Source organism: Scophthalmus maximus, chromosome 8, assembly GCF_022379125.1.
Source record: "Scophthalmus maximus strain ysfricsl-2021 chromosome 8, ASM2237912v1, whole genome shotgun sequence".
Lineage (NCBI taxonomy): Eukaryota > Metazoa > Chordata > Actinopteri > Pleuronectiformes > Scophthalmidae > Scophthalmus > Scophthalmus maximus.
This window is the reverse complement of record NC_061522.1, coordinates 8,035,630-8,052,290: the sequence shown is the minus strand read 5'-3', so window position 1 is coordinate 8,052,290 and position 16,661 is coordinate 8,035,630. Positions and strand designations below refer to the sequence as shown.

Sequence of the window (16,661 nt, the reverse complement as noted above, 5' to 3'; positions counted from 1 at the left end):
CATTCCTACACGTGGCACAAGAAAAGGACAGAGACACCTCTAATAATACATAGAATTGTTTTTATATTACAAAATAGCAATGCTGTTATTTCTGCTGAGTATAGTTTACAATATATTGGCACCAGGCCTCCCCCACCACACATACACAACATTACAGATAAAAGACCACAATATAATACATTAAGCAACAATTCACTCGTGCTATTTTCAGTACTGTAGCCCTCTTTCTTAAAAGCTCTATGTAAAAAGACTTTTTTATCGAGTCATTCAGTATAGCTACTCCCTATTCACTGGAGAGATAAAGTGCAATATAGGAAGGTTTACACAATGAGAAGAAGTGTGAAAAGAGAATATTAATAATAATAATAACAATAATTATAATTATAATAATAAGTAAAAATGTATTTTTTTAACTGTACGGGTTCATCCTGTCTTGGAGTCTTTGCCTGGAAAGAACAATGTAATATGATTCTAGTTACACAGTAGGGGAAACTTAGACAGAGTTCAATTGGTATATTCATTTTACTTAATTAATTCAAAGTAATTAGAAACTTTGTCAAGAAGCAAGTTAACACAATTCATAGTTCAGCTTCCGTTTTAAGTTTTTTCTTTCTTTCTTATTTGGTATCAATTGTACTGTGGTAACTACCATGTGATAAACTGTCCCTGCCAATAAGAACATAAAAAAAAATAGAAAACAAAATTAACAAATGAGGAGGATAAAGGTTTTAGTAATTCACAAATAATGTATGAATATAAACTCAAGTTAAAATGGAGCTTTTCTCTTAAGGACATTTCTGTTTCCCCACAATTAGCAGCAAATTACACCGTTCTTTCCAGGAAACCTGATTAGGAGACATATTAAATAAAAGCATTGTGCAATGTTGCAGATACAATTAAGGATAACAATCTTGTTTTCTGGAGTCATTACAGACATTACTCATTACCAAGAGAGATTTGTTACTAAAACACAGTAAACAGACAAAAATCGAGAGATGGCCCTGTTGCTCTGTAAAAACAAGGCCTTGATCCACCTTTAGACAAACCAGATTCATTAGGCAGTACAGCCGGATTCGAGCGATCCGACGCTGAGAATGAATGTGCTTTGCTTCGTCTCGTTGCTTGGCGACCAAACTAATGGTCAGATGCAGACAGCGTTTATTGTGCTTGTGTGCAAATGTGAGAAGAGGACAGAAGAATAACCCACAAACAAACACGCAAGACAAGGAGAGCAGCAGATATTGAGTCTGTTTTTGGTTTATCTTATGCGTTGTGCTATTTCACTATCATGTGAGCTGATGTTAACGTGCAGAGGTTTAAAGGTCCAGATTAAGCTGGCTGAGATTTAAGCATCTGTATTTTACAGAGCTGGCATAAATCACTCTCTTTCTCCAAACAGGACTATTACAAAACGACTATTACAGTACCAATGCACTGTGTATATGAAAATGTACAGTACATTCATGCATTCTGCCATAGTGTTAACACACATTTCAGTCGTGTTGAATTTGCAGGTTTGCAAGCAACTGGAATGAGGTAATTGAAAACCTGAAAATCAACTGCAGACAGAGAATGTCACGGTGGAAACACTGCGGTCAGAACAAAGGTATTTTTAACCCTTTACTTTAGGGACTAATAGTGTCTAGAATGTTGCCTATGGGCTTGATCTAAATGTATAGTCTCACAAAACACTTACAAGAATTTAAAATACCAAAGCTTTCATGAAACACAGAACCATTTGCTAGTAGATCCAATGATCCTTCAATGACTGACCCAAAGAAGTGTGTGTGTGTGTGTGTGTGCGTGCGTGCGTGCGTGCATGTGCGTGTGTGTGTTACATAACAGAATCCCAGCTGGCTCCAGGACATAATGGAAACAGTGACTGGAGGAGAAAAGGACCAGTTCAATTCCACTGGCTCCATTGATGGAGTCAGTGGGTCTGTGCTTCTTCTTTTTTTGGAGTGCAAGTCTACAGGAATGTGAGAGGATTTCTACTAAAAAACTGCAGCAGATTTTAAATGTTAATCAACAGTCAGTGTCTCAGTGTCTCAGTGTCCCAACTCGCTATTTATTGTAGAAGGAAAGGGTTTTTACGAAAGAAGAAATTAACTTTATAGTTTTACACTACCAGGAAATGATGCAGTTCACATGCTGCCAAACAACCCACTGTGGCAAGAAAACTAAATGTGTTTAGTACTTATTTTTTGTTTCCCAAGATCGTTCTGCAGTTCTTGCATCACTATTCACAATTAATGTTAATGTTTTCAGCCTCTGCAGTACTTTTGTAGAATTAATGAGAGACAGTGGATTATATTTGAATGATCTACGCACATGGTCTAAAGCACACGGCACAAGTGCATTTAGGGCTTTCTCAATACTAGAGTTTTAACAGCGGATTTTTTTTTTTTTAAAGGGCTGTGCTTAGACGCTTAGTTAATCATGGGTGTGTTTTGGGGTTTAAACAAGCAATGAATCAATCCAGGCCTTCCACTGTTCCCTTTAAAAATCTGTGTGCTTGCACCTTGGCAGATTGCTCTTACAATGGCGAATGGCCAGGTAGCTTCTCTGCAGAGGAAAGGGGTTTCACTTTGCACATGGGCAGACCATCTGTGTCTGGCACATATTGGACAGCGCGTGCGCAAACCTCTATGTTATATGCACCATTTTAATAATGTGCCCTTTAAATAACAATGAAATACTGCGCCCCTGACTTCAGACCAGGTTTTTGCAATCACTTTCCATCTAATAGAGCCCCTGACCACACCTCATTTAAGACTTATACACACCCATGGGCGTAAGTGCATTTTCCATTCAAACATGGGCACGGGATGGGGAAATAGAAACAGCATCGTTCTGAAACAAGCAAAGTTGCTATGCAGATGCACAGGGCCCATCAAGTGTTTTTTTTTAAGTCTGCATTTTGACTCATTTCACTACACTTCATTTTGTTTCTTTTTCCGTGTAAATACGCTACATACAATAACATGCTGACAGCGAAAATGGCACTCATACCGCACTTTCATGCGGTAAGCTCTTCATGCCATAAAAATTCTCAGAGCATCAAATCCTTCAAATCAAAACCTTGACCATTTCCGGGGAGAAAGTTCCCTCCCTTGTTTTCACCAATTCTATGCGCTAATTTCTTCAGTTTCATATCATGCACAGATTTATTGTCATTCGAACTCGATTGACAGCCAAGAGAATCACATGTACATGAACAACAGCAATGTTTAAAATATCACTGATAGACTTGGCACGGACTTGGCGACATGTTTATATTGGCTGGCTTGACCAGAGTAGGAAGTTTGTCTGCAGTACGTACACACTGCCAGAATTTGGTAGTGACAACCGCTGTGGCCAGCTGTGCTTAGCAACAGGAACATTACCTTCCTGACATTGTAAGACAACACGTGTGTGTTGTGGTGCCTTGTAAATCAGCAGCAGTTTCAGTAGGGCAGTGGGTGACATCACTTCAAACTGCTTGTGTCAAGCTATGATTGTCAGATGTGAGGACAGAAATGTCGACCTCGCGATTGGTCATTTCCTCTCGACTATTCAGTTGGTAAAACAGTAGTAAAAAAAAAAAAAAAAAAGAAAGTCTCGACATAACAGTAAGAGAAACAGTTACATTTAGAAATTACAGCAGAAAGTGTGCATACATGTTTCAACTTCTTAATGCCACATGGCCGCATGGACGTGAATACATAAGCTTCAAGTGTTCAGGGGATGATAAAATATTACGTCTGAAGCTGGAAAAAATGCTGGTTTCACACCAGCTATTAGGGACATTTTTAATATGAGCTCTAAATGTGCTATATGTATCTGTCACATCAGTAACACTGATACGTTGGCAGTGATCTCATACCAAGACATCAAATAATCAGCACATATTTTCTCTTATATATAATTAAAGCTGCAGTTGAGGCCTGACGGCTGCCGGCCCCACATTGTGTCCAGCAGCATGTTTTGGTTTGCCAGAGTGAGGAGAAACATATTTTGCCTTGTCAGTACTGTGAAGGCCACTGACATCTCACTTACTGTGTGTGTATTTCTGATGCTAGGTTTAAGGGTGTGATAAACGTTACGTGGACAGCAACTAGACCACCACAAGAAAACGAGCAAGCGACATGTCTGCAGACTCAGGGACAAGTCTGACAGAATGGGGTGTTTTGTGCTGCTAGGGGTTGTGTTGCTCATTTGCCCATCTTCTATGAGCTCACTTCCTCCAGGTGCAAAACACCTGGAGGAATCTCCGGGAGCCCCCCGATCACCCTGTTCTGCTCTCATCCTCCTTTTCCGGGTGATTCGTGCTGTTTTGGTTTTCTCAGCTCGGACTGGCCCAGGATTTGGCCTCGTCACATTCTTGCTCCGTGGACAGGTCTGTTTCGGACATACACACCTCCACGCCCATGATGGCAGACGTGACAGAATCACTGCTGAGTGGCGGCTGGTGCTCACCTGGGGGGGGCAGAGAGGGGAGTAGTTTATTACTTGACAGGTCAAAATGTGGGCTGCAGTAACACCAATACCTCTGAAGAGGGAGGTATTCCTTTAAGTGCCATCGTCACTTGAAGGACAGGTTTACATTCATTCCAGTCTTGATTAAGTACTCACGCCCATTTCTGCATTAAAAGAAAGTTCTTATATTGTTGTAATTGTTCCTCCTGGCCATGAAGCTATTACAACAAAGGTGACAAAATTCTGATTTGATGCAAGAATGTATTCTCTAATTAATCTGAAGCTAAGCTGTTCACCAACCAGTGAGTCTGAAAAAAACTAAACTGTAACTTGACTTGGTCAGTATGAGTAGTCACAGTGCTTGTCTGATGGACAAACAGCATCTATTTAATCTATGAATGTGTAAAAGTTGGCCGGGTTTTAAATTATTATTTTTTTTTTTCCCACAGAAATATAAAAAGTGACAGAAATATACAGATACATGAATACCTTGAATTACTATTATCAACAAGGAGTTGGAAAAGGAAATTGAGAAAAAGTAAAAATATCGCAAAAGAGTTATGCTTTGCTAAAGCCGAAAAGTCGGTGGGCCCATAAAAACTAAATGCATCAAAGTGCAAATGAAAACAGACTTAGTGGATAAAACATGAAACACATGGGGCGTGTGACCTAAACCAAACCTTCAAGAATGGATGTTTGGTATAACACTTGACAGAATCACATCATGAACTGGTTTGTTTCAAGCAAGGTTTTAAAACTGTAAACTCTAATCAGCTTTTATTAAGTGTGTGATACGTCAGAACATGTGCATGTGAGAATGGTCTTAAAATAATAATAATAAAATTACAAATTTAATTTATAGAGCAAATAGACAGATACTGTATGTACCTGTAGGTAGATAACAGGACATAACCACAGACCGCAATAAGCAAAAACTCTGGTCTAAGTATAACACACACACACACACACACACACAGACACACACACACACACACTCTGGAAAGATTGATAGCTGCGATACCATTAACGACAGCGCTCATTATTCAAGGTATAAAACGCAGCACGGTCGGCGCTCCGCCACTGCCAAGCCTCAGAGGCAGAACTCGTGACAGATTGGCTTGTTCATCTTGTGCTAACTGCCTGTCAGTGACATTGTCCCTGTGTCTCATTAGTGTTGGACATGAGACCGATCGCCTCTAATTTACATCGTAATTGTTATCGAGGAGAAATACCTACCTGTGGCGAGCCGATCTACTGCTTATTAAGCACAAAAAGTTTGACATCATGCCGTGAGTGCCTTGAAGAGGGAAACTGGAAAGTACAATGATATGCATGTATAGTCGAGCTGTGCGATATGGCCAAAACTGTTATGAATACTATATCAGTCGATATCGGTAATTGTCGTTGTAAGTGTGACATTACTATTCCTTTCAAGTTTACAGATTAAATTTTGCTCCTGAGTGAAGGTCATAGTGTTTAACTCTTCTTCATGTGCAAAGAATGATGAAACTTGGTAAACAGCTAAACATTTTATACATCTTGAAGTAGAACATAACAAAAAATAGTTTCCCCCTTTTTATCCCTGAATCAAGCAACGATAGCAACAATATAGCAGAGGTGTGACTCACCCTGGCTCTTGTCTGTGTTCTGGGAGTATGACGTACGACCATGTGCATGTACTCAGACACATATACACTGACAATAAAGTGGTAATAGCTAGCAGGTGCTTAATAGTCATTAGTTAAAGCAACAGCTGTTGGGCATTTGCACAAGGTGTTAAAATGTACAGTATAACATTAACAAATGGTATTTGCATGTCGGCTTGGTTGGGACTTTCTAAAATAGGGAACAATGTTCTTTTCCTTCTGCATCACCCAAGAGGATCTGAATCGGGAAACACAGACCAGGTGGCTGCTGGCCTGGTTCAGGCCTCAGAAGAACACTCCCTCTACCCTGCACTGAGGATAACACTGTTAGAAAACTGATTCCTTACGAATTCATTCAGGAGTCTGAATATGTGGGAAAAATTTCCAACATTGCAGTTGCAGATCTCTCCCCACAGACCAACGGTGAAAGAAGAGTTATTCAGATCCTATACTTAAGTTGAAGTACCCTCATGTAAAACATACTCTGTATTAAAAATCCAGCTTAACTAAGTAAAAAAGCATTTTCTGCAAAATGCAGTATGTATTACAGTAATAAATCATGAATACTGATGCATCAATATGTGAGAAGCATTTCAGTTTAACAGCGGCCCGAGGTGCAGCTAGTTCATGTAGAGTTAGCTAGTTTAAAATGTAGTATAACAGATATATAAAGTAGCAGGACATTATGAAGGTAAATATGTTGCAAAATGCGCTTGTAGACTGCATTGGGGACCTGCTCTGCTCTCTCACATCTCAGCTTCAAGTGCAGATCAGTTTCTCAACACGCTGACTGCAAGAAATGTTGCAAAATTCAAGGCGCAGATTCGTCACTTGTGAAGTTGCAGTGGCAGATTCGAGAGGTTGTAACGAGTGAGTTGTTGCTGTTGAAAAATAATAATCGGTTAATGTTAGATTACAAGTTTGCAGCTGCCATTATATTCATGTAAATATCTATCTACACATTTGTGAATATTTTTTTTGTGACTTCAAATTCATAACACAGGAGTGATTTTTTTCTGTGAGTGAAAATTTCAACATACAGGTTCAAATTTTGTCTCACTAAGTTCTCACATTGTTTTCTACAGGTTCACAAATCCACTCTACAAGCGCTCGCATTTCGCAACATTTTCACCTTCATAGAAATTGAGAATACTGGAAATAAAGTAATATTCAAGTACTTTGAAGTTGCTCTAAGGACAATTCATCTGTAAATAACTTGCCACCACTGTCACAGAGTGATGTCAGTGTGATGTGTCTGTACTTACTGCTGGCAAAGATGTGGCTCTCCCCCGCCTCGAGGGCCATTTCTGCATCAGGTTGGAGCTGCTGCAGGCCTATCGCTCTGCCCGTGGGATCCAGCACCACCGAGCTCTCGTTCACTGTGATTTCACTCGCCCCACTGATGGGGTTGGTGGGTTGACCGCCGACGGACATCTCGTAGTCCGGAGGAATCTCATCTGAGCAGTCTGCGTTGAGCTGGAGCATGCCAAATAAAAATCTCTTTAGAAATCTTGACATGCATTATATTGTGTCTTCATCACTTTCATGTTTTGCACTTTAAAATGTTGGATTAGTCCTAAAATGAGAAATTAGAGCATTTATATACAAGGCAAATATAACACATATGAGTTCAAATGAGCTTACTTGGATTCCTAAGGCTTTGAGGATGTTCATTTTACACATGGGACACGTCCGGTGGTCTTGTAACCATGGGTCTACACAGTGTTTATGGAAGACATGTCTGTCAAAACAAAATGGCAGAGCACAAATGACTTTTAACATGCAGTGCACAGTAGAATACATATATGTACAGTATTCTACAGGATAAACACATCAGCAGTTACAGCAGAAGTTCATTCTTTATGTTCTAAAATAATAATCCAACAGACACATGGAGACAAATCATTTAAACAGTGATTTAAAAAAAACCAAAACCTTACCTGCATGGTAATATCCTTACAACATCATTAGGCCTATAACCTTCAATGCAAACTGCACAGTTGTCAAAGTCAGAGTCGGTCTCCTAGGGCACAGAACAAAGGCACAGAATTTGAAAGTGATGTAAAATGAAAGACTGATGAATTCATAAAAATATATCTATATACCACATGACATACGTACAAAATTATTCAAATAATGCCCTCCATGTGGATAAACATATTTTTTGGTAAATTCATGAATACTTCTGAACTAAACAGGATTTGAAGTTAGTGTGAGATGAACTGTTTTCAGTGCAGAGTACAGGGTTTACCTTGTCTCCTTTCCTAATGGTGCGCACTTGAAGCTTGCTGATGGCTTTTTTGGCAGCATCTCCAAGACGTCTCTGTAAGACATGAAAAAAAACATACTTTATTACTGACAAGAGGAGTAGCCTTTCAACAGTGGACAAAAAACAGGGACTGACTGCAGGTATATCATTAGTCTTTTAATATACAATAATAATCGAACTAGTCTGTGGAAGGAATTAATTGGGCAAAAGATCGACAATGTTTTTGTTGTGTATAGATCAGCGAATAACACACCACCACTGAACCACTGATACTTAAACCAGTGACCACAAACATAAGAAATCAACTTGTCAGATCCAAGAGACAACGTTACAATGACCAGTTACTTTTAATACAACTATGACTTATACAACAAGATATCAGATAATTAGATTAATCATCCTTCTTGAATGTACTGTATTTTCTGAAAGCTGTGCCATCCAATGAGTCAGACACAATAATCCCGAAAATGTCATTTCAAGATACAGATTTCCCAGGAAGTGAAAAACTTACATTTAAGGTACTGCATGGTACACAAATGTATATAGATAAACAAAAATTATCAAATGAACTGGATAAATGTGGTAATACAGGGGATCCATAGAACCGACAGACAAGTGGCTTCAGTGACATAGTTCTATAATAGTTAGATATCACACAACTCTGTGCCTTAAAATCGGTTTCACCCTACTAGGCTGCCTTGGAAATTGATTTAAAGCAGATTTGTTCAATAAGCATGAATTACTCGTTCAACATAAATCAGTATAATTCAAAGTGAAAAAGCAAAGAATGGTTGCCGTGGCAACGGCTACTATCATAACAGGCACAGTGACGTACTGTCATCACAGACGTCAGAAGAACGTCAGAGGCTGTCATTGATAATAAGGAGATGGCAAAAGCAAGTATTTGCACAGTCGACTGCGAGGGCCAGGAGGCTGAGCTGGGTGATGGTTCACTGGTTTGCCACGTCTCGTGTACAGCCAGCTGTCAGGCTAATTCAGGCCTCTCCCTGCAGCCTAACAGGGCCCCTGCACCAGATGGAAAAGTGCACTGACCAATGTCAAGCGCGATACCCCAGCACCGCTGCACCCCCAGTGTCCCCTCTAGACAGATATACATCAGGTCATTGAGTCACACTGTGATTTAACAAAGAACACACGGTCTGGTATACCTGGTTGCGGTCCCGTGCATTTGCGTAGCGGAACCTCTGGATGTAGTAGAAGACGAGCCAAGCGAGGGAGATGATCATGAGCACGATGAAGGAGATGGAGACAAACACTACCGATGTTCTGCTCACGTACTTCTGCAGGTTGCGGGTTCCTATAGTGATGTGCAGCGTGATCACGACGTGCTGCTCCAGCAAGGCCACAATCTCATGACCTTTATTCTCTGGGATCATGATGACGACAACGTCACCCGTACCTGCACACAAGCAAACACACATTTCTTTTTGTTTGACTAAAACATCTTTCATTGTATTTAACCACAAAATAATGAATCAATGAAATATAGATATATTTATCGATATCGGCGTCAGAAGTAACAATTTCTTGTTACATTTGCACTGTACTTCGCAAAAAGTACAGAAATGCCAGGGATATGTTTGAGGACATTTAGAAACTGTGTTGACACCAGAGAGCTTTTTTTCAGATGTAAAATCTGTATTATTTTGTAAGTACAAATTTTGGGCACGTGTCCTTAAAGACCGAATTAACGCGATCCTTATCAAAATTAATCAAAAAAAACAACAACCATCGACTGATTTACTGTAAAGCTCCTGAAAACCTACTTTCTCTTCTTCTAGTGACTCGTATGTGAAGGTGAAGTCACATACTTTTGGGTTTTCAAACATTTTGTTCAAATTGTGACGACAGTTGCCGAGCTGCTTGCTCATGTTTGCAGTGTAACTATAATCAAACCACACCCACACAGTTCTAGCGGAGCAGATCAGCCGAGTTGTTAAACCTTCTTTAAAAAGTCATGAATAGCGAATGTTATAGACAAACATTACAAACCAACGTTTGAGGCTATTTTAACTGTCTATTGGTACTTCAGTATCAGTCAAGGTTCTACTTCATGACGTTTTATTAAAAATTGTCTGTGATGAGGGGATGAAACAAGGACATAAAGCCAACATAAACACGTCAACAGTTTCTAGACACAAAAAAACAAAGCTCTACTCTGTCATCCGAACAGATTCCCAGAACTGCATAAACCGCCTGAGCGCAGTTACATCATATTCCCTCTGTTGTCTGTTTATGGTTTCATGGAGTCAGGGTGGCTCCCTGCGGTGCTTCACGCCATCTATCGCTCAGTATCTTTATTCAACCTGCCACCACCGACAGCAGCTCCTGTACAGCACGTCAGATACACAACCAAAGACACAAATCCAAAATCCTCGTGCGCTGCACAGAGCTATTTTTAAATGGGTGATTCTGTCACACAGGCATCGTCAATGACAGAGGAGATGCTTTGTGTTTTCCGGAGGAGTTAAAGACTTTGAATCCAACAGATGTGGTACGTTTTCATGCTGAGTAGTGTCATGCTCATAAATCCCGTTATGTAACAGGTATGTTGTTAAATCAAGGTCTAGTAGTCAGACCCAAATGATGTCTTTTCCATTGTTTTAATTCATGTATCTGGGAGAATCAGCACATTCACTATCTAAAAAATGAAAAATGTAAGATTTTGATTCTTTATTAAAGTCATTTAAGATGAATTTGACAGCAAATATTTTAAAGCAACAGAAGCCTCCTTTACAGTTAAACGCCTCAATTAGACACAAAAAACTGTGCACGTAAGGGAAACACGGGTTAAAAAAGCTCTTAATACCTAACATCCTCTGCAAAAACAGCCTATCCACACACACAAAAAGTAATCCAGTCGGCATTATCTCCACTGTGATGACAGAGGTTCATCCGTGTATTACAGCGGCTGCTTCCTCAAAATGGGTGTATGTACGTTAGAGACACTAAAAACAAACAATAACAGAGAAAACAAAAGCCCGTTTGAACAGCAAACAGATGGTGGTACACCGCTGAACACACAACGTCTATTAGTCTTCGGCAAACATGGCTCTCACATGTCATCCTTTAAGTTTTGGCCTTAGTCCTTCTCGCTGACAAAAACAATTATATAAGACAAGCATTTGGTTGGAAGACAGTTTCACCGTTATTCTAAAGTGAATGTGGTTGGAAAAAGATATTAGTGCTCGACCCCTGCAAAATAAGTTCATTGTCAGGTCTCATGAATGCATGACAACCATGGAAACCTCTTCTTACGGTTCTTTTTATTTGTTTATAACCTCAGATACACACAGTTCTGACATGCTGGTTTATGGTTTTATAAGTCCCTTTGTAGAGGGGATAATTAAAGCTGCACAAGTGAATATTTTCATATCAACAGTGCTCGTAGAGACAAACTCACTTAATCGTCAGCGGACTCTGTTGTTGCTCTCAGGTGTTTTTGTCAAAAAGGCAAAAAAAGATCAAGAGGGAAACTGTGGCATAAGAATTTAGACTTAAAAAGAAATTGGCCATGTATGGGCGGCCTCAGCTTCACAGCCAACAGAAATAACGGAGGGCATAATCAGCCATGCACGGTTTCTCTAAGCCTTGACTCTTATCTCCTTCTGTTCACTGTGACGCAGCCAGAGCAGACAAAAATAGCTGCTTCTAAAACAGGAGGGCAACGTCTAAGACTGAGGCTGATCTTAGGGAGAGATCCGTGTCTTCGTGGCCACTTGGCCAAAATGTGGGAGCAAGGAGGAATAAATAACACATTTTTCAGTCAACATCTCGTTCGGTGGGGGGGGGGGGGGGGGGGGGGGGGGGTCATTAGATAATTAGATAAGCATTCAACCTTTAGACAACCTCAGGCTACCCGTTTCCTCGTTACCTGTCTTTATGCTGAGCTAAGCAGCTAATTGGCTGCTGCACTGATATGAGAAAGACATCTGACTTCTGATGTAACCCTCATCACAACTCATCTAGGGGATTAAATCTGATTGGGTGTTAGAGTTTCATTCCAGTTCACTGGACTTTGAACATGAGTTTCACAGCTTCGCGGAGGTCAACAGGTTGGTTCGGGATAAACTTACACCATCTGAATCGGGAACCCAATATGTTTGACCTGGCTTCACGGTAACACGGATTTGACATCGATCAGCCTCGGGAAGGACGGACTCAAAATCTGGCTTCTGGTCAGGAAAGTGCTCCCTCACATTTGATCAACACACTGAGACTTGTTTCTCTGTCACTGTGTGTCTCTGTGTTACATTCCCCCTCCATACTATCTTTGTCATCACACCTCTCCTGACTGCCCTTTCTGGCTCTTTAAATAACTAAATTTATACGTTCAGTCACGACCTGAAGCAAGGAACGTCTTTCACATAGCCTGGTTGCTTTTATCTTTCACTGCAGGTATAGCAAATGTGCACCAGGGATCTGCACTGGGGCCTTTCTATGAGCAGGATCATTGTTCAAATAGCCTCCTGGAGATCCCATCAACAGACAAAGTGGAAAACCAATCTCAATTAAAATGACTAATACATTCATTGAAAAATATTAAATTCTACATAACAGACCTGCACAAAAAAAATGCTTAAGAAAAGCACAGGCGCATTAGCAGCAAATTTCACCTAAACTTTATTTTAATGATGATATTTCTTAGCCACAAGAAGGAGGTGCAACAAGCAGAGAACACGACAACCCTTGTCATGTACATCACTGAGACGACAGAGAACTAAATTAAAAAAATTGTGAGTGTCAGATTAGTCACTTAAAATGAAGAGGCTTTGCGTAGCAGGTGACGGTGACACACGGACACCGTCAGTCAAATATCAAGTCGTCAGGTGTTGTACACTTCACGTTTGAACATCTATTTTCTCCTTTTGTCAGACAGATGCATTGTGCTGTTGCCTGGCACAGGTGTGTTAGTCAGGTCAGCCACGACTCTATGAAAACTAGCAGCAGACTGAGAGCTCATTTCCCAATGGAAATATAAGTCAAGTGGAAAAAAATTTGGCTGCTTAGCTACGAGGCCTAAATGTCAATGTTTATTCTCACAAATAATGCATCTATTCCGTTCGCTTAAGTGTGCTTGGTGCGCTTAAGATAGAAATAAGGGCTGAAAACCAAACTCTAAAACTAAGAAATAATATTTTAACTGTTTAGCAGGCTTGAATAGGTTATTACAGCTGTAAGAGAGCTACAGAGCTGTTGCTGCACTAGATGAAACTAAGTGTTTAGCCATGACGGCCTGCCCTGTCGGTGACAACAATGTATTAAATGGCGAATGGACTGCACTGAGTACAGTGCTTCCTACTTTAACAGAGAGGTACTTCACAATTTGCCTCTCATTAACCCATCCACACGTACACAATCAGAAAACAGACGGTGGCGGAGCTGCCGTGCGAGGCACTGGTAACATAAAAAAAAGAAAGACGGCCTCACAAAACAACACAGTCGTTCAATCTCCTGTGTCAGTGATCCCAGCAGTGAAATACTGATTATCTATGAGCTCCGGGCTCAACACACTAATAGATAAACTCCCCACAAAGATCAATAAGGCATCACAGCCTTCATAAAAACACTTTGAGCATCTGGCAGCAGAGTTGTGGATGTGTACATCACACATCTCTTACCTCCTCCTCAGTTTATTTGAAGAACAACCTCCCCTGTGACTTTTGTTATCTCTGTGAATCAGATGTCTTGATTCAACCATGGTTTTATATTAGTGTTCGACCGATTTATCGGCCGGCCGATGGTATCGGCCGATGTTTGCGTTTTTTAAGTGTATCGGCATTGGCCGATGCGCGGCTGCTACGTTCGCCGATAGTTTTTTGGGATTTTTTGGATTTTTTTTGTCTCCGCAGGCTTTGCGCAGGGGATCCCGTTGGCGGGCGGACGAGTCCCGGTGCGGTGGGAACTCCCGAGATGCTCCAGAGCGACGTGAGCCCCGTCTCCCTCTACCCAGGGAGGCGAGCCACGGCCTTGGCCATAACCCCACTTTGACTAAGACCTCAGATCAGACGAGACAACCCGCTGAATTTAATTCTATTTAACTATTAAATTGAGGGAGCAAAAGTAGTATCGGCTCCAAATATCGGCTCAAGAAAATCGGGCAGTCCGTATCGGTCATCGGCTAAGGCTGATGAAAAAAAAAACGGTCGATGCCTAGTAATATATAGTTGTCACGAACAGGTAGCAAGCAAATTAAGTCGGCTGCCTAATGCTATTTGAACAGTCAAGTGTTCAATTGACTATGCATCAGCCTGCTCTGTTCCCAGCAAACAAGGGAAGATGTGACTCTTTACTGAAGAACATGAAGTTGTGTTTTTCAGGCCATGAATTATCTCAAGATGTTTGTTGGGAATGTTGTTCACACAGTGTTAATTCACTCATTTCAGTTATTCAAAAGTTGTTGTTGCTGTTGTAGTTGTTGCTCTTCAGCTTTGTCTTGAGGGGTCATTTACTGTGCTTACCTGCAAATGTTCACATTGTATGTGTGGAAAACAATCTAATGCCTATAATTCAAAAAAATCAGGACAAGTAGTAACAGATTTTCATGTAGGCAAAAATTATTTTGACATTTGATATCATAAAAAAGTAAGACATCCAGAATTGCAGTGTTTTGACGTGAGCACCGGGAATTAGGTCAAACTTCATCCAGCTACATTATTACACAGCCTACAAAGGTTTCCACTACAATCACACTTCAACAAAGATCTATAACCGACTCTTAAGGCAAATTCAGCAAATCTGTGCATTGGATCATGGATATATGATATGAGTGGTTCTGCTTGTGCTGCCAGCCATTGCTTGTTTTCTTCTTTACCAATTGATCGTTCGCATGATTGCACAGATGCAGAGGATGTGTGGGGGCTTCAGCAGGGGGAATGAAAACACTCATCTAGGCCTGAGGTGTCCAACACTCAACCAACAGTCGATTGGGGGACATTTGCACTCTAAGGCCTCCTGAGACACACATGACCTGACACCTGTGGTGGTGGGATGAATGCTCTGCTTGCAGGAATGAACATGCAGCCAGTGGACTATTTTTGAGAGGTGTCAGGACAGGGAAGGAAAGCAAATACTGGAGGAAGACAAAAGTTGACATGTTGTCTCTTCTCTTACCTGGATGGGGCATCGTTATGGTTTCGTTGGGACTGCTGTTGCCCACGTTGTGGATGACAACTGCAGAGGCGTTGAGGTTGGCAACGTTACGGATCTTCTCCCTGTACGTACAGTTGCCCGCGGCCACCAGCGCCACCCAGGCGGCGTGGTGAGGCGCGGGGGGGAACCGGACGTTGGGGTCGCACGCCTGCCTGTCCTGCGGGAGCGAGGGCAGCAGAACCAGCCCCTTGGCTTCCCTCTTGGGCGAGTGCTCGCCGTAGCGACCGCACTCGGTTTTCTCCGTCCGCACCTCCGACGTGACGGGGTCCAAGTAGGTGATGTTGACGAAGGCGGTGTACCACTCCTCCTTCTCCGCCACCGTGAAGTCCAGACACAGCAGGTGGACGAAGCAGAAGGACAGCAGCCACGTCGAGAGAGCCAGACTGCGGCACGCGCGGACGAGAGACGGGGCCATCGTGCGGGGCTGGCCGGGGACGGTCGGGCGGCGAGCACCGGGCGTCCTCCTCTTCCTCGCTGGGGGAGCTCACAGCACGTCCCTCTCGCAAAAGCAGCCACAGATTGCAAAACGCATCAACCCGGCCGGAAAGCCAGGGTCCTGCAGCAGCCCCACACCGACCAGCCGCCCGGGGGGACTGTACGCGCGCGCGCTGCGTGCACGAGTCCACTACACAGCAGCACCTGCAGGAGCAGACGACGCCGTGTGTGTTGTGTTGTTCAGCGTCAGCTGTTTCCCTCCTCGCTCGCGATTGGCTGCTCGCTCATCAACACGTGACGTGGGCGTGGACAGCGAGGGCCTATGACGCCTCGTGGCACGTGGAGGAACTAAAACGGGCAAGAGGGCACCTAAAACCACTGCCACTGAAATGCAGTGATAATGATCATAAATTAGAGCATTTGGGTGGGTGTCATAAAACTGACTACATTAAGGGTCAAAGGAGAAGAATTTTTTTTTTTTAAGGGTTTAATTCATTTACCATTTATTATGGTTGACCTATTAAATTGTTCTTGTATTTTAAATGTTCATTAACACAAGCGTTAACAATCAGTAATAAAATTGTATGTAAATTTGCCATTTAATAAATGTGGTTAATTCTGTCTTTACATCTAATATATATTTTTAATGTGTTTACCGTACTGTACATATTTTGCACCAG

At 41.7% G+C, this 16,661-nt stretch overlaps 1 protein-coding gene across 2 annotated transcripts; it reads right to left on the bottom strand.

Annotated features, from left to right (window-relative positions):
* Positions 1–40: 40 nt before the first annotated feature.
* Positions 41–16,269, bottom strand: rnf150a (ring finger protein 150a). 2 transcript variants are annotated; one of them, XM_035635989.2, is made up of 7 exons: positions 15,508–16,261; positions 9,543–9,793; positions 8,356–8,427; positions 8,045–8,127; positions 7,749–7,845; positions 7,370–7,580; positions 41–4,458 (listed from the first exon to the last, which is right to left on the bottom strand). In XM_035635989.2, exons 1-7 carry the CDS (start codon positions 15,959–15,961, stop codon positions 4,325–4,327), a joined length of 1,302 nt encoding a protein of 433 aa, XP_035491882.1. In that variant the 5' UTR covers positions 15,962–16,261; the 3' UTR covers positions 41–4,324. The 2 variants fall into 2 exon arrangements, with proteins under 2 accessions (XP_035491882.1, XP_035491883.1); XM_035635990.2 differs by lacking the exon at positions 41–4,458 and adding an exon at positions 4,465–6,985 and having other exon boundaries at positions 15,508–16,269.
* Between the last annotated feature and the right edge of the window lie 392 nt (positions 16,270–16,661).